The 25451-nt window shown below is 39.9% G+C and overlaps 1 protein-coding gene across 2 annotated transcripts; it reads left to right on the forward strand.

Annotated features, from left to right (window-relative positions):
• The first annotated feature begins 4143 nt into the window (after positions 1-4143).
• LOC145445278 (uncharacterized) lies at positions 4144-25258 on the forward strand. 2 transcript variants are annotated; one of them, XM_080323456.1, is made up of 8 exons: positions 4144-4794; positions 8787-8901; positions 10071-15705; positions 16266-16317; positions 18001-18156; positions 20165-20264; positions 22487-22563; positions 23775-25258. In XM_080323456.1, exons 3-8 carry the CDS (start codon positions 15688-15690, stop codon positions 23876-23878), a joined length of 507 nt encoding a protein of 168 aa, XP_080179582.1. In that variant the 5' UTR covers positions 4144-4794; positions 8787-8901; positions 10071-15687; the 3' UTR covers positions 23879-25258. The 2 variants fall into 2 exon arrangements, with proteins under 2 accessions (XP_080179582.1, XP_080179581.1); XM_080323455.1 differs by lacking the exon at positions 4144-4794 and adding an exon at positions 6665-8727.
• The last annotated feature ends 193 nt before the right edge of the window (positions 25259-25451 follow it).

Raw genomic sequence — 25451 nt, forward strand, 5'->3', positions numbered from 1 at the left:
CATGCTTGCAACCTTCATAGCTGCTGCGCATACACCACTGTACTTTTCCGTGTCCACAAGGAACCAAAAGTTTCGTGCAGCCTGGTGGGCTATGAGGTGGAGGTCGTTCTGCAGTGTTGCAATTTCAATCTCTGACTGTTCAGCAATCAGGATACACGCTCAATAGATTTCGTTATATCTGACAGCAGCAACGATTACAGAACGATAGAAACATGGTACAAAACTGCGTTGAGTGTAAGAGAATCAAGCTGTGTCAAAAGATACAATACGTAATGGGCATACATATATTGAAAATATGCTAGTGCTTCACGGCTGTCTGCTACCGAATAGCGATGTTGTTTACTCATTTGGCATTGTCCTGGACATCGACCTACCATAACGTAACCCCCCGCCCTTTCAATAAGACCGTGAAGAGCATTCCGTAATGTCGCATGTATAGGCAGTGTGCCATAACCTCAGTCTTGTGATTCGATTGGATCAGGGGCGGGCAACATACGGCCCGCGGGCCGGATCCAGCCCGCGACGGGATTTTGTGCGACCCGCCGACCGTTTACCGTCTTACGTGATGATGTGGCCCGCGTTGACGTCTACAGGCAATTAGGCGCAAACACTTTCAATCATGACCGTTAGCAAGACAAAGTGACGTTCCAATGCAACTGATGTTCGTAGCATTGACGTGGTTAGGGGCGAATGGAGCCATGCCATTCTCAGATTTTTCGAAAATATTCGTAATATCTGTAAATGGTGGAATATTTTCTGGCAGATGGATTCAAACTAAAAAAATCGCGAGTTTCGCGCGATTCAGGGTCTTTACGTAAATGTTTTGATTATGAAAATACAGTATCTTAGATACACTATAATAGCACGAGGCCGTTGGGTTGCAGGAGTTTTCAACAAAGTAATTATCAAGAATGAACCCGCCCGAAGTGAATAATCTGCGATAAGCTCATGAATGTATGTATATTCTGATGCCATGATAAATGTTCAAAATTATAATTATACGTGCTGTAAATTTTGAAAAAAACACTTGCTCAGACACTACCAATATCATTGATCAAATTCATTCATTTATGCAAAACAATTTCGCGCCTCGCGCGACTAGAAGCCGAATGCACTCTGATTTTTTTATCGCATTCATATCACCGATTTGGGCTCCCCCGTGAATCGGTCTCCCAATCCAGATATAGTTCGCAATTGCAGGAATCTGTGCTTATCTGAATTGTATGTACAAAGGGTAATGCCGGGTAGGATGGTCGGATCTGTGGATCTTTCCCACGGGGGGGATTTGCCCTAAAATCATCAAAAAATATCAGGAATCTGGCCCGTCTTATGTTCATGTTCTCCTATCCGGCCCGCCGGATGGAAAAGTTGCCCGCCCCAGGATTAGATGTTGGTATATTATAGGGTCACCATATTTTGAAAATCTGAAAAGAGGCCACTTTTTCAAAATTTTCAGGGTTATAATACTGAAGTAAAATTTGAAAAAAATTGGGAACTTTTCCCGACTTTGTGGTTGGTTGACTAAAAAAGTAACTTTTCCCGGCTCCAGAAACACACTTTTGTTGAATTCTCCGTTGGTTGAATAAAAAAAGGTCAACTTTCCGGCTCTTTTTCGTAATGCGAACTACACCATTTAGGATTAGAAACACTTTCCTGTTCTTCGACCTATGATCTCAGGCCGAGTCCAGATCGTTGAGGCATAGGCCTGTATAAAATTAATTGGTGATGCCACTAAGCATGCTAATCCATGAGAAAAATCTGCCTAGTTCGTATTCTTATGGCCTTTGTTTGAACTACAAACTTTGTAATATTGCGAACTCCAGAGGTGGTCAAAGTAGTCAAGAAAACTACTCAAGTAGAACTAGAAGTAGCGACGAAAAAATCTACTCAAGTACGAGTCGAAGTACTTCTTCCATAAGCTACCTAAATTTCTTGAAGTAGAAGTAGAATTGACTTACTTTAAATCCACTCAAGTAAGTAAGTAGTTTTGAAAACAGTCTTAATTCGATCACATGGACTGTCAAAAGCTGCAAATTGAACTATGCAAAGTTGCAGAAAGCTTGATTCGTATTGATGCATCCCAGGAGGTATCAATTTTCGACAGAATAAGCATTATTTCGCATCATGGGTGCAAATTATAGTATTGATATGAAAATGCGATACTAACCCTTTGCTTACTGAAAGACCTCGTTTTAGAGAATTTGATGGCATGGCGCCCTACCCCATATTATAAGGCCCAAAATTTAGGCGAAGAGCAATACGAAAAAGTTGAATCGGATACGGTTTCAACACTTTGCGCGATTAGTATACGTTAATAACAAATATTTTTGATCGTACAATTTATATTTAGTTTACCTTTATTTTCGGAAAATAGAGACATTTCTACACTTACTTTTATGCTTCAACCTGTATGTTCTGCAGACAAAAGAACTGAAAGTAAATCGAACTCAATGCATGATACTAGGAATTGAAAGTGAAATACAAATACCCCACTTCTAAAAAGCGGAAAATATATTTCATCTCTTTTGTCCAAAGGTGATCTGCTAAAACAGGGGTAACGTTGAAAAAACCCGGATTTTCCAGATTATCAGGGCACGTCATGGGCTGCCAGATTACGATATGAGAGGTAATTGCTAGATTGCGAAACGGTAGTTTCAAACGTTATGGTGAACCATAATTAATGTGATGAAATATTTGATATGGGTGTGTGAATGTGCAGTGAGAGGAACCAAGCAATCCAGTACCTAAATTATATTCACTGATACTTTCGTGAAAACATATTTGTCACTCCATAACTACTGTGCACAAAGCGCAACAAAATTTCTCTACTTTACTTGACTTTTATGAATATTAAATGTTGGTCTTGGTACTCCATGAAAACAGCCCCGAAATTAATCAGGCTATCTTTCGCATTGTGGGATTAAACTACTTATACTTGACAAACTGAAAATAGCGAAAAGTAAGTAAGTAGATCACAAAATATTACGAAGTAGAAGTAGAGAAAATCAGATATAATTGAGTAAGTACCCGAAGTAGAGAAAAAGTACTTGAGTACTTCCAAAAAGTACTTGAGTACTTCCAAAAAGTATAAATACTTCGTTACTGACCACCTCTGACGAACTCTACGGATTTAACTTGAGCAATGAGCACGCTCTGCAGAGCAAAATCAAATCCACCAAGACATATGTCCTACGATATTCCTTCTGCGGCCTAATTTAAGTTTAATTAGACTGTTGCAACTTATTCCTTTTTATGTATAAGGATATGTCGGATATTAAGAAGGTGTCAGTATTGGCTTTGACAACCACAAGGACACCGTGCGTTGTTCTTGAAAGATATGTTGATTTTTGTACTGCATAGATGAGAAGTGAATGAAGCCTAAGCATGTCCATAAATAACCGCCATCAATTACTCTGATTGTGTGGGAATAAACAATGAACATATATGTTGTTGACTCGGCAAGGTATAATGACCGAAAAAAAAAACAGAAAAAAAAAAACACCAGCCTGCGTCATGTCACTGTAGAGCACCGGGTTTGATGAGAGTGAATAGAAAAAGGTGAGAAGGTGAGCACCTTCGATCGATCCGATCTAATTGCCCGAGCGAGTGATGACCGTATGTTTAGTCATCACTAGGGCGATTCTTTTACCTAAAAACGGAAGATTTTGACCTAGAAAAATAAACATTTTGACACAATGTTAGAATTCTACTACTTACCTTCATTTCTGGTTGGAACTGTCCGTCCTTACGAAGTAGTTTGGCCTGAATAAAACTTTTTTGACTTGAAAACTGACAAATTTTTAAACGAAAACACTTCATTTTAACGAAGACCGATAGCTACATCACGCATTATGGTGGAAATAATAGAAATTTATTGTAAGGAACGAACGTTACTTTCCTACATTATCGGTGTTTATTCTGCTCATGGCCCTGGAACCCCTCAAAGATCAGGTTGGTATTGAGTCAAATTTGGTGTGCAGCGTTTTTTAGGTAGGCTAATCCAACAAATCAATCAGTGAATCCCCGCAACCCGAAAAAAAGGTTATTGTTGAACAATCCTACAGTTCAGTCATGATCAACCATAGCATATCCTTACGAAAGTTCCATTAAATAGGCATATTAGAAAAATAGCCAATTATATTGATGAAGTGTAGAATGGCCATTATTTTCACGTGGTCGCGTAAACGGTAGGCTTACATATTTGAACTTTTCACATCATACATGACGTCACATGAGTGGCACTCCAATCCATGATTTGGTTCGGAATCAAATCAAATATGTACGCGATTTGTCCAGGCGCAGTAATAAACCGGCTACTGTCATTACTATGTATTCATAGTCCCTGACATCGATAATAAAATCCAAGAATTTACGTAAATGCTTCGACGTTTCACTTAACTTCCAGTAGGTGTCGCTCGGAAACTTTCATTAACAATCATTGCTTCGCGCGAGGTCATTTCAAATGCAACGTGGCTTCGTTAAGATCCACGAATATTGCTGTCTGACGCATAGGTATAATCGCGATTGCGAACGAAGAGGAAGAAAGCTTGATAGCGAAGAAAGCTTGATAGCGAAGTTGATTGGTGAAGATACCGAGTATGTCATTCACAATGACATGACTATTATCGGACGAAACAACGAAACCCACCGGGTCCTCTTCGCACGTATCAAGAACGCATTTGATCATTTCATGGGATGAGGGGAGATATTTTTGCAATGCCCAGGAAAGAACGGCATCTTGGTAAGCAACAAGTTGAAAAGGTCTGGAGGCGACCTCTATCCACTCAAATCAGGGTAAGTATCATCGCCATACTTGTTGACAGTCGGGTGTGATGAAAATCAGTATCGATCCGTCATAGGCTAACACCAGTTACGTTGCTACGCCGTTTTTAAAAACGAGTGTGTCCCACGTCTCAACGTTTTATTGGTAATTCTCCTCAGACTAAATCCTCCATTGCAAAGAGTTATGCGATTAGAAAGGACAATCGTAATTTTGAGTGGGTTTGCGGAATCGTGTGACGTCGCAATCACTCCGTGTCGATGCAGTGCACTAGAACGTAGCCTACTGCCTGCACTGCCACCGGTGTACCGATGTACGTGCAACGTTAATTCACGAATGTGGACTGCTAATATCGGCCCTACACTCATCAATATAAATCCATACGGACGAATTATTGAATTGAATCTTAAATCATTCTAATATGTAGCTGCGTTATCAGGCATTCGGACGGCGATCGATTTATAGGAATATATAAGGTTCGCCGCACAGACATGGAATAAAATCAGAATTTATGCCAATGAGATGTCCGGAATACATCAATATAACGCAAAATGCGACATGTGAGTAACAAATTGAACGACGGGCTGGCAAAGCGCTACAAGTCTGGGATACGAATATGTCACGCAGACAATAATGATCATTACAATCGCGCAACCAATCAGTAATTGTCCTGCTCGCATCGCGGCAATTGGTTGGTGATTGAACTGCGATTTTGGCTACATTGCTGCATTCCCCGATTACATTTAGAAATCTTCATTGGAGTAACGATTATGGACAGGAATACATTGCAATTCGTTGGCATACACAATAATACACCGATCAACTTCGCGCTCCGATTCAAAAGTGTTATATGCCAAAAGTAGCTCAAGTTATCTTGAACGGCGGTTATCGATGCTAACGCAATTGAACTTAGAAAAGGAGAACCTATGTTTGGTCGTCGAATCGTGATAGCTAGGAGATAGTTTTCTCAGCGCGCGTGCCAGTCTTCTCAGCGCACGAGCGGAAATCGTCGTCTCTAACGACGTCGCGTTATTGTCCTAATGCGTAGCTTCGTTTGGATAATAGTTATAGTGATGTACATCACCGTTTGTCCATATAATAAGGATCATTATTTTGCTAAAATAAGCAGGGTATGCACGAGCGCATACCTAACGTACCAAGGTCTAGCGCCAATGGCTGATACATTACCAAATAGCGGTAACATTAAATAATTGATATTGTGTAATATTTGTATGGCCGGCCACTACGCATTGTGCATAATAACATAAAGCATGCTAGTCCCGAGATGGGGTAGTCGGGCCAGCTATGATATCTATCGTACGAGGCCTATTGCAGATACGTGTCGTTTGTGTAGGCCAGCGATAATATTGTGCGCACTGGGGCAATGCAGATGCGATTGTGCAGGCCAGTGACGGTACAGTGCCGTAAGTGCGCATCGGCCGGGCCTATTGCAGATGCCATTCTTGAAGCTAGCAGAACTAGGCTTGTTGGAGACGCGTCATATCAGGCCAGCGACGATCGCCGAGCGCGCTGCAATTAGTGACCTAATTTGGCGATTATGTCAGCGAGAGATCGCGTTGCATTACTTAGTGCACGGACGAATCTCGCTAATTAGCAGCACGCTTCTCGGTAGTTGACCGCGCCCAACACTGATAATGCGACCTATTGAATTGCAAAGTAATATTAGCGTCAGAATGGTCATTTCAAAAGGACGGGGTTTCGCGTCGGGCATTAGACCCCCCTTTCCCGAAACCCCCTGGCTACAGGCCTGACTCCCGAGACTTGAATCGTCAAGAATTGAAACTTCATTCAGATTCGTTCAGACTCGAATCGTTGTTCTCGAGCCGTATTTATTAAGAGAAAACAAATTCACTAGGACAGTGTCAGCATATTTGTCGGCTATGAACTTCCCTAAATTTAATTTATAACATTTGTGGTTGGTTAGCTGGCCTGTTTGTTGAGTTGCTACATCTCACTCTGTGCAATAGTAGATGCATTGCTCATGATTGTGCATTGTGCAATGTGCATGTCACAGACACTGATACGATACTATGGAGGGATATGTAGATATACAAGCAACCGATGTGTTATGAGTTTAGGGCGGTGTTTTTACCTAAAAGGAAAATTTTGACCTAAAAATCAAAAGTTTGGCTTTTTTTAACCTTAACAAACTGAGTTTTGAATAAATTTTTGAGTTTTAACCAAATTTTGACCTAACGTATGCAAATTCGGTGTTTTCCCACATAAAGTTAAATTGTACAACTTACCTTCCTTTCTGGTTGGAATTGGCTGTCCTAACGAAGTAGTTTGGCATGAAAAAACACTTTGGCTTAGAAACAGGCAACTTTTTGCATGGAAAAAACAATATTTTAACGGCATCTGGCCCTATGAAGAATTCTAGTGATTACAATACGTATTATGGTAGAAATATTTAATTTTTTTTGTAGAACGAGATATATTTTCCTCCTACTTTCTTGGGTAGAAAGTGCATGTCCTTACTAAGAAGCTTGACAAGGACGTTCAACAGCAGCAGTTGTTGGCTGACAGCACTCAAGTTGTGCCTACACTGCTTGTGACACACCGTGTTGCTTCATTCTGACAATGTTGTCTACATCGGTTGTTCTCAAACTTTTCCACCTCGCAAACCGGAAAAATTTCAAAAAATATATAGCGGACCCGTGGACCTTCGAAAATTGAAATCAACCTAAAATGTAAAGTATGAAACCGTTTATTTGCACGTATGGTACTAGAGTGACATGTTGAGAGTTTTGTTAATGATAGTGTTCATGTGATTTTACGGTAGTTAGTCTGCTGATTCGAGGTAAAATTCTTTTGCCCATAAATACCTGCTAGCGCCGAGAGTCGATTAGTCTTTCGGACATGGACAGTTTACCATAGGTATTTGGCGCCCAGTTAGTTAATTAAGACTATGCCCTGGAATGCGGTCGTAGGCTATTACATAAGTAATCGAAATGTGGCCGGGAATAGTAAAAAGGTGGGAGGCGCCCCTGGACTACGCCAACTAGAATAATATTCCTATGTTCGACAAAATCTGGAGAAGAACTGTTTTGGAGTCGGACCAAGTCAGTGTTGGGATGACTCGAGTCATGACTCGAGTCAACTTCTTCAGATGGCTTTATTTGACTCGAGTCACATTGGAAAAATGACTTGACTTGACTCGGCATCTCAAAAACGTGGATTTACTCGTGACTCGAAGGAAGATTTTCGAGTCAATTTCAAGTCATCCATTAATCCGTGTCGACTAACTCGCTGCACCTGTCCGACATATGTACAAGTACATGCTCTCGACAGTCAACACGATGATATGATATGTGAGCAACCAGTAGTTCAACAAGTGTGCAACCTGGTTTAACTCAGCCTGCAAACGTAGTGATTAGAGCTTACATTGTCGTAGAATTCTATCTGTAGCGTAGCAGTATCTTTCTGCTCACTACTAATTATAACAAACCTCTCGCATAATTAATTTAAATCGGACTTAGCCTAAATATTTGTCAATACATTTATATTGCTCCTCAACATTGGTTCAGGCTTCAATTGTTTCATATGGATATAGGTGTAGAATGATTAGATTTCCGGCATTTTACTCGAAATAGTCTCAAGTAGACAACTAGATAAAGCTAATATTGTCGACTTCATCTAATACTTTTGGGTCACTGCGAGCCCAACGTAGAAGGTCTCGGATATGTTGTTGGCAAACACTCTGTTGTTTGAACTGTGATCATGCTGCCGTACCGGAAATACTAGACTTTTCACATGGACCTATGAACTAAACTTCATTTTCATTGTATTTCCTTCTAGTTCTTTGTATTTCTTTATGTAGTTTTGACTTAAATTCACTTTGCTGTTATTGAATCGAATTTAATTCACTTCACCCAATTCTTGCACTAACTACAATCAATTGATGCCACTGTGAAAAACATACTTTGGTACGATTATTATGTTCCCGCTCTACTCACTTTGGAAATGAACATGTTCCTTCAAACAGGAGACGGAGACGGTCGGTCGACGGCCGAAAAGACGCTATTATGACCGGGAGGACAATCAATCTGTTAGACTCAGCAAAACCTAAGCGTGTCTGTACCTCTGGCGGTATGGTAATGGTAAGTGTTGTTCAGCACTATCATTCGTGGCCTCGACTATGATGTGGATGTCGACTGAGACTGGGTTACATTGATTACTACTGATTATCACATCACGCGTTTTGACTCCGGCAGTTCAAAGTGGACTTGTATGGATTACGGATCTAGTTAGTTGACGATCCACTAACTTATTTTTATAGTTCCACTCCTTGTTGCGCAATTTGAAAGGCAAACAGTTCTAATTGCAGACTTTGAATAGTGTGTCGTTTTAGTTTTAGAGAGATGTTCAAAAATAGTTGTCTCTCAACTAAAGAACACGTGTCATCGTTTGCCGTGATTTGCGATACAGGTTTTTTTTCTGTTGTGTGTTTTACTTGGCAGCCATTGCTAGCTCTGAATTTGATTATTTGTGTTCTAGTTGCAATAGCACATTGTGATAATCCAGTAGATTGTACAATACGGCTGTTCAAAAATAACTTTTTTTCCTGAATCTTGCGGGTTACGTGATTAAATCGTTAGGATGCCTTGAAAAACGACGCACACCAAATTTGAATTCATTCCAACCAATATTCGCGGATTTCGTAGAGTTTGAAAATTTCGAATTTGCCTATGAATGCAAAAAAAAAAATTTCAAATTTTTCTTCCAACCCCATAAAATTGTTACGCTGTCTTCAAAGATGATGCAAAACAAATTTGACTCAATTCCAAGCCGTAGAAGCGGAGTTATTTGAGCTTTTCGATGACAATTCTGGGATTATCCCCCAATCAAGGATAATCCAAGAATTATCATCGAAAAAGTCAAATAACTCCGCTTCTACGGCTTGGAATTGAGTCAAATTTGTTTCGCATGATCTTTGAAGACAGCGTAACAATTTTATAGGGTTGGAAGAAAAATTTGAAATTTTTTTTTTGCATTCATAGGCAAATTCGAAATTTTCAAACTCTACGAAATCCGCGAATATTGGTTGGAATGAAATCAAATTTGGTGTGCGTCGTTTTTCAAGGCATCCTAACGATTTAATCACGTAACCCGCAAGATTCAGGAAAAAAAGTTATTTTTGAACAGCCCTATTGTACAAGTCTGGTTACGTTATGTGTGGGTAGCCTACCTGATGATTCGAATCTGTTGTGAACTTGATTTATTTGTTCCGAATTAACATGATCCGTGATCGCAAATTTTCTTTTTACAGACCTGCCCAGTTAAGGAGGGAGCTGTGGAGCTCATGCTCCAGGGGCCTCTACTATGAAGATGCTAAAGGGATTCCAGTTTCAGATGCCGTCCATGAACTCGTACGCCCCTACACAACGGCACCGCTGGAAACGCTGTGCTATTTTATACGATGACTGTTGCTCCGAATCCCGCAGCCCGCAACCGAATCGATTCCGACAGTAAATTGGCCTCATAGGAAGACATACCAGAAAGGAATTACGACCAGCTCTAAAAGAAGGAACACGTACCCTTGGCGCAGCAGGAACATAATCACATCTACGAAATTTCAACAGCACCCTGAGACAACTTTTTGTTGCATCATGGTGGCTGACGAATTCTGCCAACATTCAAGGATCGTTGATGTAACCATTTGTACGTAAGCATTAACATTTAATACGGTATATTCAGCCCTCTACTGCTCTTCAGCGTCATTTGATTTCATGAACTGTAAAGTTGTTGTGACGAACTCCCGCACCTCTGGATCGTGTTCAGCTGTTCACTCATGGCATAAAAGTATTATGTAACCTTCATAAGTATTTATATATTTGACGAGTTTGCAGACAAATTCGCAACGAGACAATATGACAGTCTGCTATTGTCATATTAAAAGATGGGTATTGTGACAAACTCGTGCACCTGACTCGTGCACCTGTGGACTATGTTCACTCTCGGCATAGAACTAATATGTAGCCCACGTGAAGATTTTTAAATTTGGCAACCAGTTGGCGGACAAATTCGTACGAGACAAAATGACCGTCTGCTATTGCAATATTAAATGCTGAGTATTCGATTCTATATGACGTGCACAACCAAATTACCGGCACACAGATCACAATACTAATATTTTGACCTAGCATTGGGCTTTATTAAACTTGTTCTGCGACAAAGTACAAATGGTAATATGTACAGATTGTACACACAGTTGAAAGACGACGACATTGAAGCCAGATTAGGGATACAATTTTTAGATAATCCGACAACAATTCCACAAAATGAATATTATCTGCCTTCTCGAGACTAGAACCCCGCTTCTTTTATCTCACTGGTGAGTGAAATGAAATTAAATGCAGTTGTTAAGTATATCGATTCCGTGTGCCAGATCTTCGATAAATTTTCGAACCGGCTCAATTGTTAGATCGATGTCTGGCACGATAGTCAGTGTCATCTTTTGATTTCGGTGTGATTAGTTGGGCACTCCTATTATGTTCAAGGTTGTAAGAGCTCCATAGTAGGTTTTTCCAATAGCCTATAACATTCTTGATTTGACATACCTTGCACTCAGGAGTGTGATGTGATTCAGACATCAGGTTTGGCAATATGTGGAGCTATTCCTCGGACTGTGATGTGATTTGAACATCTGATCTTATGTATTTTTGTATAATGATTTGAACATCAGGTCTGATCATATGTGGGCCTGTCGTACTATCTAATTCGAGCCGGATGTGAAACTTTACGTAGCCTACGTATGATTCGGTAATATGAAGATATATTTGAGTGAATAACATAACAGATAACGGAACTCTCACTAATTCTACAATTTTCCAAGCTCTGTGTCTGTATCACTTCCAATTTGGTATTGAATTTTATGTGCAAGGTATTGCGATCCGTAAAACGCGCAAGTGAACTTACGAGTAGATAAATCCGAAACATGCGTTCATGCTAACGGGCAGCTGAATTCAGCTGCTCCTCCTGAGCCCACTTGGAGTGGGAGTGACGCGCGGTACTAACAAAAAAAAAGCGAGTTGAATTCCAAAATCCAAAATGTCTAGGAGCTTTTGCTTGGATCAGCAGTTGAAACACTCTTGTCCTTGGATCTACGAAAACAGTAGCCAGGAGCAGATCGTTCTCGAAATGTTTTTGCAACGGACGATATGATGCCATTTGCAACTGACCCTCCTATTTGAGCAAGTTGTAAGGCAAGGTTTTTCCATTCATATATGAAATCACCTGCTGTCAAATCTTCAGTTTGATGTTTCTTTGTGACTAAAGAGTGAAGTGAAAGCACACTTTAACTTTTCAACTTCACTTCGTTGCGCTGTGCTAAGCAATACATTAGGATCATCTAAAACAGCGGTAATTTAAATTATAATCTAAGTTGGTAACATCCGTGTAGCTCTAATTCTTTTTATTATCTACGCGCAAAAATCTGAAAAATTTCTAGTTTTATACTCTCTGTTTTCCTTTCAAATTGTGCAACAAGGTCTAGAACTCCTAAAACAACAATAATTAGTTGACCGCCAACTAACTAGATGGGTAGTTTGTACAAGTCCGGTTTGAAGTTTCGAAGTCAAATGTACTGTCACGTGATGATGAGCATGCTGTTGAAATTTCTCTTCCGTTGATTGTGTTCTTGTTGTGCCAAGCGTACACGTTCATTCTTGTTGCGCTGGTCGTAATTTCTTTCCGGTATTTCTTCCTATGAGGCGAATTTACCCTTGGAATCCATTCGGTATGTACGGCACACAGTTTAATTCGAATAGCCACTGATGGCCTGCGAAATCGCTCGAATTCTCAACTAGCAGGGCTGCGGGTTTTGCGGCAAGGGACATCGTGTAAAATAGTGTGCCAACGTTCCCAGCTGCGCTGTTGTGTAGGGCGTACGAGTTCATGTGCAGTAACCTTTTTCCTAAATCTTGCTGGCTACGTGATTAAATCGTTAGGTTGCCTTAAAAATCGACGCACACCAAATTTGAATTCATTCCAACCAATATTCGCGGGTTACGTACAGTTTGAAAATTTTGAATTTGCCCAAAATTGCAAAAAAAAATTCAAATTTTTCTGCCAACCCCATGAAATTGTTTCGCTGTCTTCAAAAACTATGCAAAACAAATCTGACTCAATTCCAAGCCGTAGAAGCGGAGTTATTTCAGTGGTTTGTTCTGTCGTCGATATTGCCCCATGGTCTAAAATCGAAATGAACTAACCAAAAATCCTGATACCAGTATTTTGTTTGATATCTGGCGCCATATACAGGACACTTTGAAATTCATTTTTGTAATATTTTTCACTTCACCCGTATCTCTGCGTGGACTTTGGCCATTACAATTTTTCAAGGGCAACAATCGTCACCTGGATTTTACTGGTCTCTTCTTCGCCTCGGTCACTGTGCTTGTGTCATATTGTCCCATAACAGTATAATTCAACATCACTTTTCTAGGCCTAAATCTTAGCTATCGCCCATTTCTACAATGCTACAGAGATAGTGAACGCGTCTTGATTATTATAGATGCGAAACATGAATATTGATGCCCAGATAGTGTAATGGTTATGCGTCCGGCTTCTCGAGCGGTAGGTCGTGGGTTCGATCCCCGGCCGGGTCATACCAAAGACTCGAAAATCCGCAGCTATCCTCCTAGGCGCTCAGCAATTACGGATAGCGTGGAGGAGAAAAAAAAACGAGGGCGCAGACTAGATGACCTCATAGGGCCGTATCGCAACTCCGTAGTCGAAGCATCTCGATTGTGCAGGCGAAAAAGAATATCATATCTCTCTCTCTCAACATTATTCTTCCTTTTCCACTCTCCACCTAAGATGTGAATGCTATCCGGGACACTCCTGGACCTTTGGCGTGGAATTTAAGCGAGTTGAGATCTAGTCCCAGTTTTCGGCGCATTCCGTCAGGAAAAGGAAATACTTGGCAGGCCGGATTTCCGGGATACTCTTGGACCTTTGGCGTGGAATTTAACTAGAGTTGGCATTTAGTCCCAGTTTTTGACGCATTCCGTCAGGAAAATTGTGATATTATTCGAACATCAGGTCTTGCAATTATGGTGCATTCTTCAGTTATTGCTTGACGTTTACTTCACTTTACTTTGAGGCCTTGTATATGTCTCGTGTCTCACGAACACAATTCGCAAGCTCAGTTTGGATCATTTGTTTTCCTAAATAGGTTTATTGCTGATGTCGAAACCTTTATCCCCATCCGTTCCGCCATAGCTTTGTCAAATTTCAGCTTGCATTTTTGTTTAAAAAGCTTGATAGTGTAAAGAAGAGCGTCTCCGTGTTTTGGAGGTCGTGGGTTCAATCCCCATCGGGATACTCCCATGGATACAAATGTAACACTGGTATCTGCGGTACCCCGTTGGTCTTGCTGACTCTATGACCTCAACTGGAGGTTCTATCATATCGTTCTATAACCAAAGCACCTCGTGCATCATGCAACCGAAAATGAATCGGGTATGTATCTCCTCTCTCCTGGAAAAGCTCTAAAATAGGCAGTTGACGTGAATGCGTTTGAAAGTTCGTGTCGCCATCCTTAGTGAGTAGTTGAAATTTCGCCGAGCGGTTCGCTTTCTTGCTGCATCAAGCTTGCTCGAATCTCTCTCGTACAGCTGATGCAGCTCAGCGTACATCATGAATTCTCAGTTTGAAATTCGACCAAAAGGGCGGATGATAAATTTATTGATCAGCTCCAGCTGCCTAGTAATATATTTGTCGTTCAATTTTTGCTTGTGCTTACAATCATCGATTCCATTTTACCCGTAATTTACGTAATCCCGGGCAGTGTTTCTTTGAATGTTGATGAATCTATTTTAGTTCTTGCTCACCATCATTTTCATCTAGCTCAGTGGTTCCCAAACCCGTTTCGATTCATCGCCCGATCGACACAAATTTTGCCCCCAAAATATATGGATCTGAAACAGGTCATATAATCTGGAAATTTATACACCTATCTCTGAGATCGCTGGTGAATTGACTAAAAAATGGGTCATTTTTTTGAGTAGGTGTTCAGAAAACTGGTTTCTGCGTCTACTTGAGTTGACCTTTTTATCGTGTCATATGCAGAATAAGCTGCCTTCATGTGCATTTTTTGGCCATGATAGTTGAATATATCTCACTGCACGTTCGAACATTCTCGCCCTCGGTTGCCCCCACTGATCTAGCTGTTCAGGAAAACACGAAAAACATGGCATTTAACTGTATTTTGCATACTGTCGAATGGATTTTCATTTCGGGATTCGCATTTTTGTGTGTTAATGAATCTATTTTGGCTTAGAATCAATTTTTGCTTCATCTAGCTAACGTATGAGATACTGAAAATATTGTATTTTACATGTGTGTTGCACAACGGATGGCCTTTCATTTCATTATTCCCATTTTTGGTGTGCTGTTATGTCGATTTTTGTTTATGCTATAACCGTCATCAATTTTGTGTAACCGTGTTCACATGTGGTAAGCTAACATGTAATTTTGAACTAGGTTCAAATACTTTTGTATGCTTACATATAAATCGCTACTTTTGCTTGTATTTGAGTAGAAATATTGAAAGTTGCTGCTACTTTCACTTTAGTACAAACGTTGACTACTTTGACCACTTCTGAATGTGTTAGAAAATAGTGAAAATAATGAATGTTCACAATGTTGGCGGGATATTGGACGCTGTTTCATTGTAAAAACGTGTTGAACATGACTAGAGTAGAACAGTAATATTACCTTTTGACTAAGAACCTGTTGACTTGGCTGCGACACTGTTCCTTAACCTCACTATCATGGATAAATTTGATTGTGAAAAACTTATCTGTTAATTGAATTCCAGAGGTTGGCTACATTCTAAATATAAACCTACGGTATATATTCAGTATTGCAAGCAAAGAAACATGACGACAAAAACTCAGGTACGACTCCATAATCCAGCCTTTTGATTTACCGAAAGAAATGTCGGTATCAACCATTAGAGGTGAAAAATATCGGCAATTTTCATGACGTCAAGATACAGTATGGTAGTTAGAAATCGGCGAATTCTAATCCGGGACTGGTTTCAAACTGCTCTATGTCTACTTTGAAGTTTTTGGTCTGTTTGCTGAAACTGGAACTAAAATATATACTTTTTTACTTTGAAATCACTACTTTTGTAAGTAAAAATGTGCGATAGTTCTATTTGTACTTTAGTACCAACGATGACTACCTTGACCATTCCTGCTTGTAAGCAATAAGATTGCATCAGTATTCCCTGTCTAGTAGTAGCAGATTATATTCCTTTAACTACGCTACGATGTTGTGATGTAGTAAAAATGGCCGATATTTTTGTACCTCTGAGAATAATCGATGGCGATAATAATCTTAGAAGTGTGATATCGATTTGATATTATCAGCTAACGGGTAATCTGTCGGGCTTTAGTTTACTGTAACAAATTTAACTACTGTGCCATAGCAAAAACGTGTTTTCCTATTTAAGAGCTCTGGCGACAGTACAAGCAGCAGAAGAATATCTGCAAGGATTGCTTCAAGTAAGAATAAAACTCTTTCGCTCGTGGCTTAACACAAATGTATAATATTCTGGACATGATTCGGAACTCGGGAGTGCTGCAGTAATAGCCACTCAGTCAGTGACGTATTCAAGGGTGGATTTTCAGGTGCTCGGCACCCCCCTTTCGAAATTTGTCTGGTATTGATTGTTTTCAGGTTTGTTCATAAATAACTTGAGGGTGGTTGATGAAAAAATCTCTACGTTGGCAAAAAATAGCTGCAATTCGAATATGGCTGATTTACAACCTGTCTAAGCGAAGCTACGATAATTAGAGTGACAAAATTTCGAATAAATTTGAATTCTCAAATTTTACTGACTACTGCATGAAATTGTTACATTGTCTGAAAAAACAATGCAAATTCGAATCAATTTGAACCTGTTGAAGCGAAATTGTAGAAATAGAAGATTTTTGATTTGGAAAAATAGTATGTACTGTTATAATTTCTATCATTTAGCTATTATATTCTAATCGCTTCCATTTTATGGGTTAGAATTGCGTTAAGGGGGGAGACTACCCCTCGAATTAAAAATTCAGTGAAATGCCTATAACTTGAACACTAATACAGGTATCTATCTGAAATTTGGGCACAAGGTGTTTTGTTGGATATTCTAATTTCGATATAAATTTGACGCAATTTCGTCGAAGAATTTTTGATTTGTATCGAATTTTGTTATTTTTCAGACTAATTTCTAGGAAAAATTTTCACATCAACATTTTTTAACTAATTTGTTTCCTAATGCTCTTTATGGATTAAAATAGATCGAAGGCACGGGATAGTACTTTTTTACAGCCCAACTATGGGTAAGATATGAAAAAAATCTTATTTTTTCGAAAAAAATTGAAAAAATGGCATTTTCTGACTTTATCGAACAAATACGGATGGACTCCTTCCGAGTACCCCGAAAACAAAAGTACTATCCCATTCAGCATCCCAGGATATGTCTATCTTCAAATTTTCAAGTTGATTGGATGTTTTTTTCTGCCTCAAAAATGGTTACTAGTACTCAACTTATGAAAATCAAAATCTCGAGAAAAAGCCATTTTAATTCCGCAACACAAAAAAGTAACAGTTATACCTTGAAAACTTCAATTTTGACATTGTTTGTACACTGAAACGCCCCAGGAGTATCTGCTTTCGTTCAGCAGCTTCAGGTTTTTTTGTTTTGATAGCCATATTCATTGTTTCGCTGATCTGAGCGAGTTGATTTCCATTCTTTGAAATCCGTTTTTCCCTCTTGATTTCACACTATTTGCTGCAGTTGCTCCGATAGTCGACAATAAAACGTGAGTGGCTAGTTCCAAACTGGATAGGATCATAAAATGTTAAATTTTACACACTTAGGCTTATCCAATCATTGCAAAACTTCAGTATATGAAGGATAACATCTAATAGTACAAACATCAACAAAAATGAAAAATTTTTCGTTTCCAGGGGTAGTCTCCCCCCTTAACATATATAATGTGTGTGTGTGTGTATAGTGTGAACTGTAAAATTGAAGAAAATTTGAATGCCCGCCTTTAGTCCGTATTGTTTCAAATGGCAGCCAATCGTTAGCCTTCGCCTTGTCATTACCTGTTTCACTGCATGTTTGACGTTACTTTTTATCACCTGTAGTTAGCATTACCATATGTGGAGTTTTTGTTAATATCTCTGTCTTACAGGGCCAAAGGTATCATACAACATGTCGCGCCGCTCACAAAAAAACAGGGACGAGCTGGAACTTCCGCCCGCGCCCACAGGAGTAACAACTAGTAGCCGGAAAAGACCCACCACGGTCACGTCTTCATCGAAAGCTAAAAAGGGCTGTAAAGACTCAGGTTTGAAAAGCGAGTGCGCCTGTATTAGTAGGGCCGGACTAAATCGAGAACCTTGGTGGTTTGATACGGAATCGAGTGCAAGCCCGAAGTCTGGTATTGACGTATCACTCGAGTGCGTGGGCTGTGTAAAATGACTTGAGTTGAGTCGGAATCAAGTGTTAATTCCAATGATTCCAGTCGAGAAGTGACAATCCATTTTTTGGAGTGGGCCTACTGAAATTAAACGTTCCTTGTCACTAAGAGTTATGTTATCTATGAGATGAGAATCATAGTTTCGATGCATTTTGGATCGATGTATTTTCCGTAATACAGCATACAAATCATGTGGTGCAAAGTTACGTACGTTAGCGTTAGTAGTGATCAACCCACAGCGTTGTCATTGTCACACGGGGTAATTTATTTTCAATTCCCGGCCGCTTCATCTAGTGAGGAATAGAGGTTTTTGGCACAGAAGAATTAGCTTATTTTGAATCGTGTGTTGGTGACCCTTGCTTTAGGCGATGATAAAGAAAACAAATAGGCTGTTTGGATTATGTATCTGAAGTTTTTAAGATCTCAGCAAAAAAGTGCCGGAATGATACAGGTTTGAAACGCAAGTGGCACTACATATTAGGCAATGACAAAATTCAGAACATTAGTGATTCAATTCTGAATCAAGTATTAACCATCACTAACTATGGCCGAGGTAGCGATCAACTTACATCATTGTCACGAAAAGTAATGGAATAGGGATGGTCAAAAGCTAACAAATTATCTTAAATTGCGATTTAGAAATGACATTATATTCCTTGTGTTCTTGTAAAAGGTAGGGGATATGTGGTACCGATGGATGGATCAGAAATTGAAATATGCTCCCTGTCCCCCAAATCTTCTGCAGAGAACAGCATACTTTTTGCTGGCTTAACACTTTGATTGATCCAAGCTCTACCTGCAGTGAATGTATACGTGAATATCTAATAACTAATCTTCTGAAACTAAATCACGCGAAGTACAAACAAAATTTTATAGTGGTAGAAATCTGTTCAGTATTATCATATTTCATGTTGATTTTCAAATCAATTTTCCCAAAATTTATGTCAAACATTGTCTGTTATTGCTTGTTAGGATTGTTCATAAAACCTTCTTTTCATTGACTAGTTGGTGACTAGTCTAAGAAAACACATGCATAACAAATTCAGCTTAATGCCGACACATAAAACTGAAGTTATTGGAGTAGGGTAGCTGAATGACAGAAATTCCTAAAGTATGTATGTAGTGCCGCGAAATCTTTCACTATCATAAATGGGTTTGAGATCACTGGTCTGGGAATAAAAGATAACAACATAATACCTAAACCACAATATAAAAATGCCAAATAATCTGAAATGTGATATTACATTCGTTGTGGTCGCATAAAATGTACATTTTGAGCTTTCCGCATCAGTCATACTGGTGTGACGTCATGACGACTTATACTCATACTTGAATACTCGGCTCAAAGTATAATACTCCATTCAACATTGAATCACTTGGGCACTCGATTTTCCCCAGTCCGAGTCATGACTCAACATGAGTCTCACTCGAGTCGCCATTTGACGGTGACTCGAGTCATTTTTGATATACGAGATAATGATCCTAGTCAATTTTAGTCGCTCTCTGTAATGACTTGAGACTAACCGGGCCTGAAACTGTCATTTATCTGCATGAAAAAGCTTGTTAGAAGTAGAGGAACAAAGTAGTTGTCGTCTAGGACTGTTTTTGCCTAAAATACTGAAACGGAAGTTTAAGAAGTAGTCTGATATCATAACCAATTGAAGTAGTTAAAGTAAGAGGAATATGTCCGAGTACTTTAAGACTTGGACTCGGATGTTACTTGGGTGTAAATTAAATATTCCCAGAGTAGAAACTATGTGAGATTGATTTGTTGACTCGGAACTTTTGTGTCTTAGTTACAATCTTGGTCTTCGGGACTCAGGGTTATGGCCCGTTTTACGATCTTGGTCGGACAGTAACACGTGTTTTGTTTCAGCGGATGATGCGAGTTCAGTCAGCTCCGCGTCCTCCTATCAGAGTTATAGCCTCGGCAATGCGCCTACATTGACCGAGACAAAGATACCGGCCAAACTCAGGTGATGTGTTGTTCTCGTTAAGTTGTAATGTTGCAATTAGACTTAGAGAAAGGGTTTTGCCGAAAATTATTGAAAAAATATTTTGAAATGTGTCCTTGGTGTATGGTGCCTGATATCAAACAAGATACTTGTATCATGATTTTGAGTTCGTGCACCATCTCATGGCCGTGCAATTTGGTGTAATGCCCAGCAAGTTTCCATTTCCTTGTCACCCTTTGCTTGCAGTGGTCCAGCATTAAGCCGCTTTCCCATCAACATCAATTTCTTTTATTAGATCCTGTAAAGTAGTGGTTCCCAACCTTTTTGTCTTCATTCCCCACTTCAGATTTATTCCAAGCCTGCATTCCCCGCCAGAACCGTAGCAGCACTTCGTCAGCCCCCCCCCCCACAAAAAAAAAACAAGGTTGGCTTGGGCCCGCCACAGGGTGATAAAACTAACTTTATTTTTTATATGCTTCATGTTTGAATCGGTCAATATATTCGGGGATTGCATATATTTTGCTACCTGCAGAGCTGAGGGAGATGTGTTGGAAAAGGTAGGACCCCTAAATAACAATTAGGCATCTTCGGGCGGATCCGTTGGTATATTGACTTCGCTACATTATGCTCGCCAAAACTAAAAGGCACACACTATTTCAAGTTGGTATTGCTTTACTGGCAAATAAATTTTGCATTTGTCCTGTGGGGTTCAGATTGCCAGGACATGAACATTTGGCGCCATACATTTAGCAGCCTATGGAAATTAAACACATATTTATATTGTATCTATAACAAAGTTTTTGGTCACCAAAGGGGAATTCCTTCTCATCCAAGGCCGTCTCGCTGCTGATCGTTCTGGCACACTGCTCGGAGTCACATGATACGTAGCCTGTAAATTAATCTGCCTTGGTGCGTCGTGGCGCAGTAATGGCCGACGCCGAAGTCGCCATTTCTATAAATTCTACGCATTTAAGTGTGGGAAGGGGATCAATAATCAAGATATTCGGCAATGCTATATCGCGCAAGCAGCGCGAATTTTTTTGAAAAAGTGGCATCAATTTCCAAAAAAGACTCGATAATTGATGTTAATTCACGAAATAATTTTAAGCCCCTTCGAGCTCGCCTCCCCCCAAATTGGGGGGTTGGGGTGCGGCAGTTACGTTCCTGTTCCCCACTACCCAACACTTTTGTCATCACAGAGCAGCTATGTGCTGGTTTGACTACACAAGACACAGAACCACACCAGTACGCAAGACAATCGCTTATAACTGCAACATAAAACGTATATTGTGAACCGATACCAGTAACGCTCACAATTTCGTGAAAGCGTTATTTCACGTCAAACTTGTCGTGCTTGATGCGTTTGTGACGCCATGATTGGCCATCCAGAGTTAAAAACGAGGTTTTGTGATCAACACGCAATAAAATTTTCGATACATACATTCCATAGCAGTTAACTGGTAACGGTAATTGCGCATGTGTCACCGTGAATATGTAGACTGTCCTGTATATAATTTTGAGCAAATGCGTCTATTCCCCACCAGTAACCATTGAATTCCCCACCAGTGGGAGAATTCCCCACCGTTTGGGAACCACTGCTGTAAAGAAACAATACTGGTATTTAAAATGAACGTTCTAGTATTTTCTTTATCCTTCCACATTGTTCATTTCGATTTTTGACAAGGGGGCAATATCGACGACATAAGGAATCACTGACACGTCACATTTGCACATTGACAGTAGTAGGTCAGAGTCGGGGTCAATCGTAATGCTTCCTGCTTCATTATTTCATTGACAATCTCATGAGATTCAAGTAGAACTGCATGTAGAACCAGAATCAATACTAGTTAGCCCTCTAGTTTACCAGACCACGAACTGACATATGGATCTTGCTTTCCGGGACACATGCCACCTTTATTGTCACATGTCCTTTTATATTATCTATTTTACTTCTCATTCTGTGTGCAGAGTGCACGCGTCCTTCTTTACATTGCCTAGGCCAGGTGGGTGTCTGATTTCGAAGACTACTTCTTCCTATCTTTTATTGTATTGCAGTCTTGTGATGTATTAAAAAGATGAAAATCTTACCAATAAACTGGATTGAATTGAATACTCTGAAATCCGGTAGTTGGATGACCATCGACTTGCTAGATTGTTTGTCGGAACGAGTCTTGTGTCCCAATTTGCCATAGTCTGTAAATTGCAAATCAAAGCAGAAAGGTTGCTGACTGTCGACATTACAGATCCAACACCAGCAGCAAATCGAACCGGCCCCACATGTCTTCACCGAGGACCCCACTCGCGGAATGGGAAAGCGAAGGTCTGTGTCAGGGTTATAAAGGACTCTAGTCGTGACTTCGGCTGACAATGACGATTCTAGTTTTAAGTCTAATCATTCCAGTGGAGTGGTGAGAGATAGGTTTTTGAGTGCTTGAGCATCAACGGGAATTTTAGTTTTGGTACTATTTTCTACTTTGAAAAGGCTGTATCCACAATTGGTGGCATGGCATATCTGAAATTGTGATCAACCATATGAGCATTAATGTGGCATTATTATCCTTGTGGTTGCATAGAATGTACATATTTGAGCTTTCCTTATCATTCGTACCGTTGTGATGTCGTAAAAAGTGAAACTGGAATCACTCAAGATCTCGATTTTTCCCAGCCTGAGACTCATTCATATTGCTATTTGTCAGTGACTCGAGTCGTTTTTATATTCACTCCGAGTATTGGCTCGAGGCTAATTAGACCAGGAACTGTCCTTTATCTGTAGGAATAAGCCTGTTAAGAGTAGGTTTGATGAAAGTAGTCGTCATAGAAGTAACTACATGAATTTGATTCGCACTTGAGTACTTGCTGAAATAGCGACTTCCAATATGGTTGCAAGAATAGCGACTTCCAATATGAAATATTCTGGGACTGGTTTCGACTAAAACACCGCAAACTGATATAAAAGAAGTATAAAAAACTGTTCATTTTGATGTAGAGGCGGTCTGAAATTATAACCAATTAACAATTGAAGTAGTGCAAGTAGAAGTATGTCTGAGTACTTTTGAGTCATTACTACAAACAGTGTTGTAGCCTGGGGTGGGTTTGGGATCCGGAACCCCTTCCATTTCAAACAACAAACCATGTCATTTTGAAATGCCAATTCTTCGTCCAATATTTCCTAGCTTATTTCCAATTCGGTAATTTGTATCATCAGTTAGTAGTTGAATGCGTTATTGTTAGTTCCGGAGTTTTAAAGATCGTTGGATCAGGTTCTAGTTGCAAGTTTCCGAAAAATGCAAGTTTCCGAAAAATGGGTACTGTAGCTACAGATTTACATGAGCCTCAAAAAATCTAGTGCTTTGTACAAGTCTGACTTGTACTCGATGTTGATTCTGCTGCGAATTAAAAATGGCTTTAGTCAAAACTCTAAAAGGAAGATGAGTTGTGACTTTTTGTCTTCGTTGCAATCCTGGTCTGTGCGACTTTGACTTTACCATGCCATTTAAGTTCTTGTTTGGTAATACGAGTTTTTTTCTTCAGGCAACGATGTGTGGTCGGTAAGTTCTATCGACTCCCATCAGAGCTACAGCCTCGGCAATGCGCCCACCGTTGCCGGGGCGAAGAAACCGATCATATGCAGGTGATGGTGTTGTCTTTGAAAAGTTGTAATGGCTAAAGTCCGAGCAGAGATAAGATTAAAGTGAAAAATATTGCTAAAATGAATTTTCAAAAGTGTTCTCAGTGGATATAGCGCCAAATATAAAGCTTTTGTTTACTTGTGTTAGGATTTTGGGTTTGTTAACCAAGTTGTGGCGTGCAAGTTGGCACAATTCTCAACAAATCTCCCCTTCTCTGTCACTGAGTGCTTGTAGGGATCTGGCATTAAGCCGCTTCATCAACTCATCAACACTTGACAATTCTAATAGAACCTGAAGAAACAACACAGTTAATCAAAACAAACTTTATAATTTCTTATCCTCTCACAATGTCAATTCCGATTTTTGCCTGAGGGACAATATCGAGTACATAGGGAACCACAACCGACAATGGTTAAGCGTCCGTCTTCTTGACCTGTGGCTCGTAGGTTGGAAACCCGGCCGGGTCAGACCAAAGACCTGATTAGAAACACTGGTATCCGTGGCTTCCCTGCTTTGCGCTCGTGCATTACTTGGATAGCATGGAGGGGTGGTGCATGACTTGAAAAGCCGTAAACCTATCTGCACTTTCTTGTCCAGCGGCATATGCACGTCATGCACTCGTGGTATGCATATGCGCAGATCGTGTGTATGTGTATCATGAGTTGGTGTATATGCCCAAAAAACAACTTCAAGGACAAAAATAAACTACGTCCGTCCGTTCACTGACACTTCACAATTGAACATTGTTAGGTCATAGTCAGCCACACCTAAATCTCATGAGATGGTCAATGAAGTATTGCAGTAGAACTGCAGGAAGAAATAGAACTATGCTGAAATACAGTAGTTAGTTAAGCATCAACTAACTAGAATGTTGGTTGGAAACAAGTCTAATCTCCAAAGTTACCAACAGTCTGTAGATTACAAATCGTGGCCCACGGTTCCCAGACTGTTAACATTACAGGTCCAACGCTCGCAGCCGATTTGACCAGCCCCAGACTTCTTCACGGAGGACCTCACCCACGGAAGAGGAAGGCGAAGGTCAGTGTCAGGGTTTTAAGTACTTGAGTCGTGACTGGGGCTGGGCTCAATTAGAGTTTTAATTCCTAACATTCCAGTTGAGGTACGAGATATGATTTTTGAGTGCTTTGTATCAATAGGAATTATCCATACTTTTGTGACGCCAAAACGACTCATACACAAATACTTGACTTGAAATATAATATATTATACTCATTTCATTTCAAAATGCCGATTCCAGCTCTTTGCTCATTTAAAATTCAGAATTTCGTATCATCAGTTAGTAGTAGTTAGTAGTTGGTTGTGTTTCAATTATATTCATATTTTCAAAGATAGTTGGTTGTGGTTCTAAGTGAAAATTTCGAATAGTGGGTACCGTAGCTCTACTTCTTGTTACATTTTGAAAATTCAGTAGCTTGTATAAGTCATCTTCTCACCATGAATTAGACTTGAACTTGACTTCGCTGTGAAATGAAAATAGCTCGAGTCAAGACTCTAAAATGAAGATTGAGTGACTCGGAACTTTGTGTCTTGATTGCAACCCTGGCCTGTGCGACTTGAC

Source organism: Botryllus schlosseri, chromosome 8 (assembly GCF_051294905.1).
Source record: "Botryllus schlosseri isolate E-star chromosome 8, Bs_hap1, whole genome shotgun sequence".
Lineage (NCBI taxonomy): Eukaryota > Metazoa > Chordata > Ascidiacea > Stolidobranchia > Styelidae > Botryllus > Botryllus schlosseri.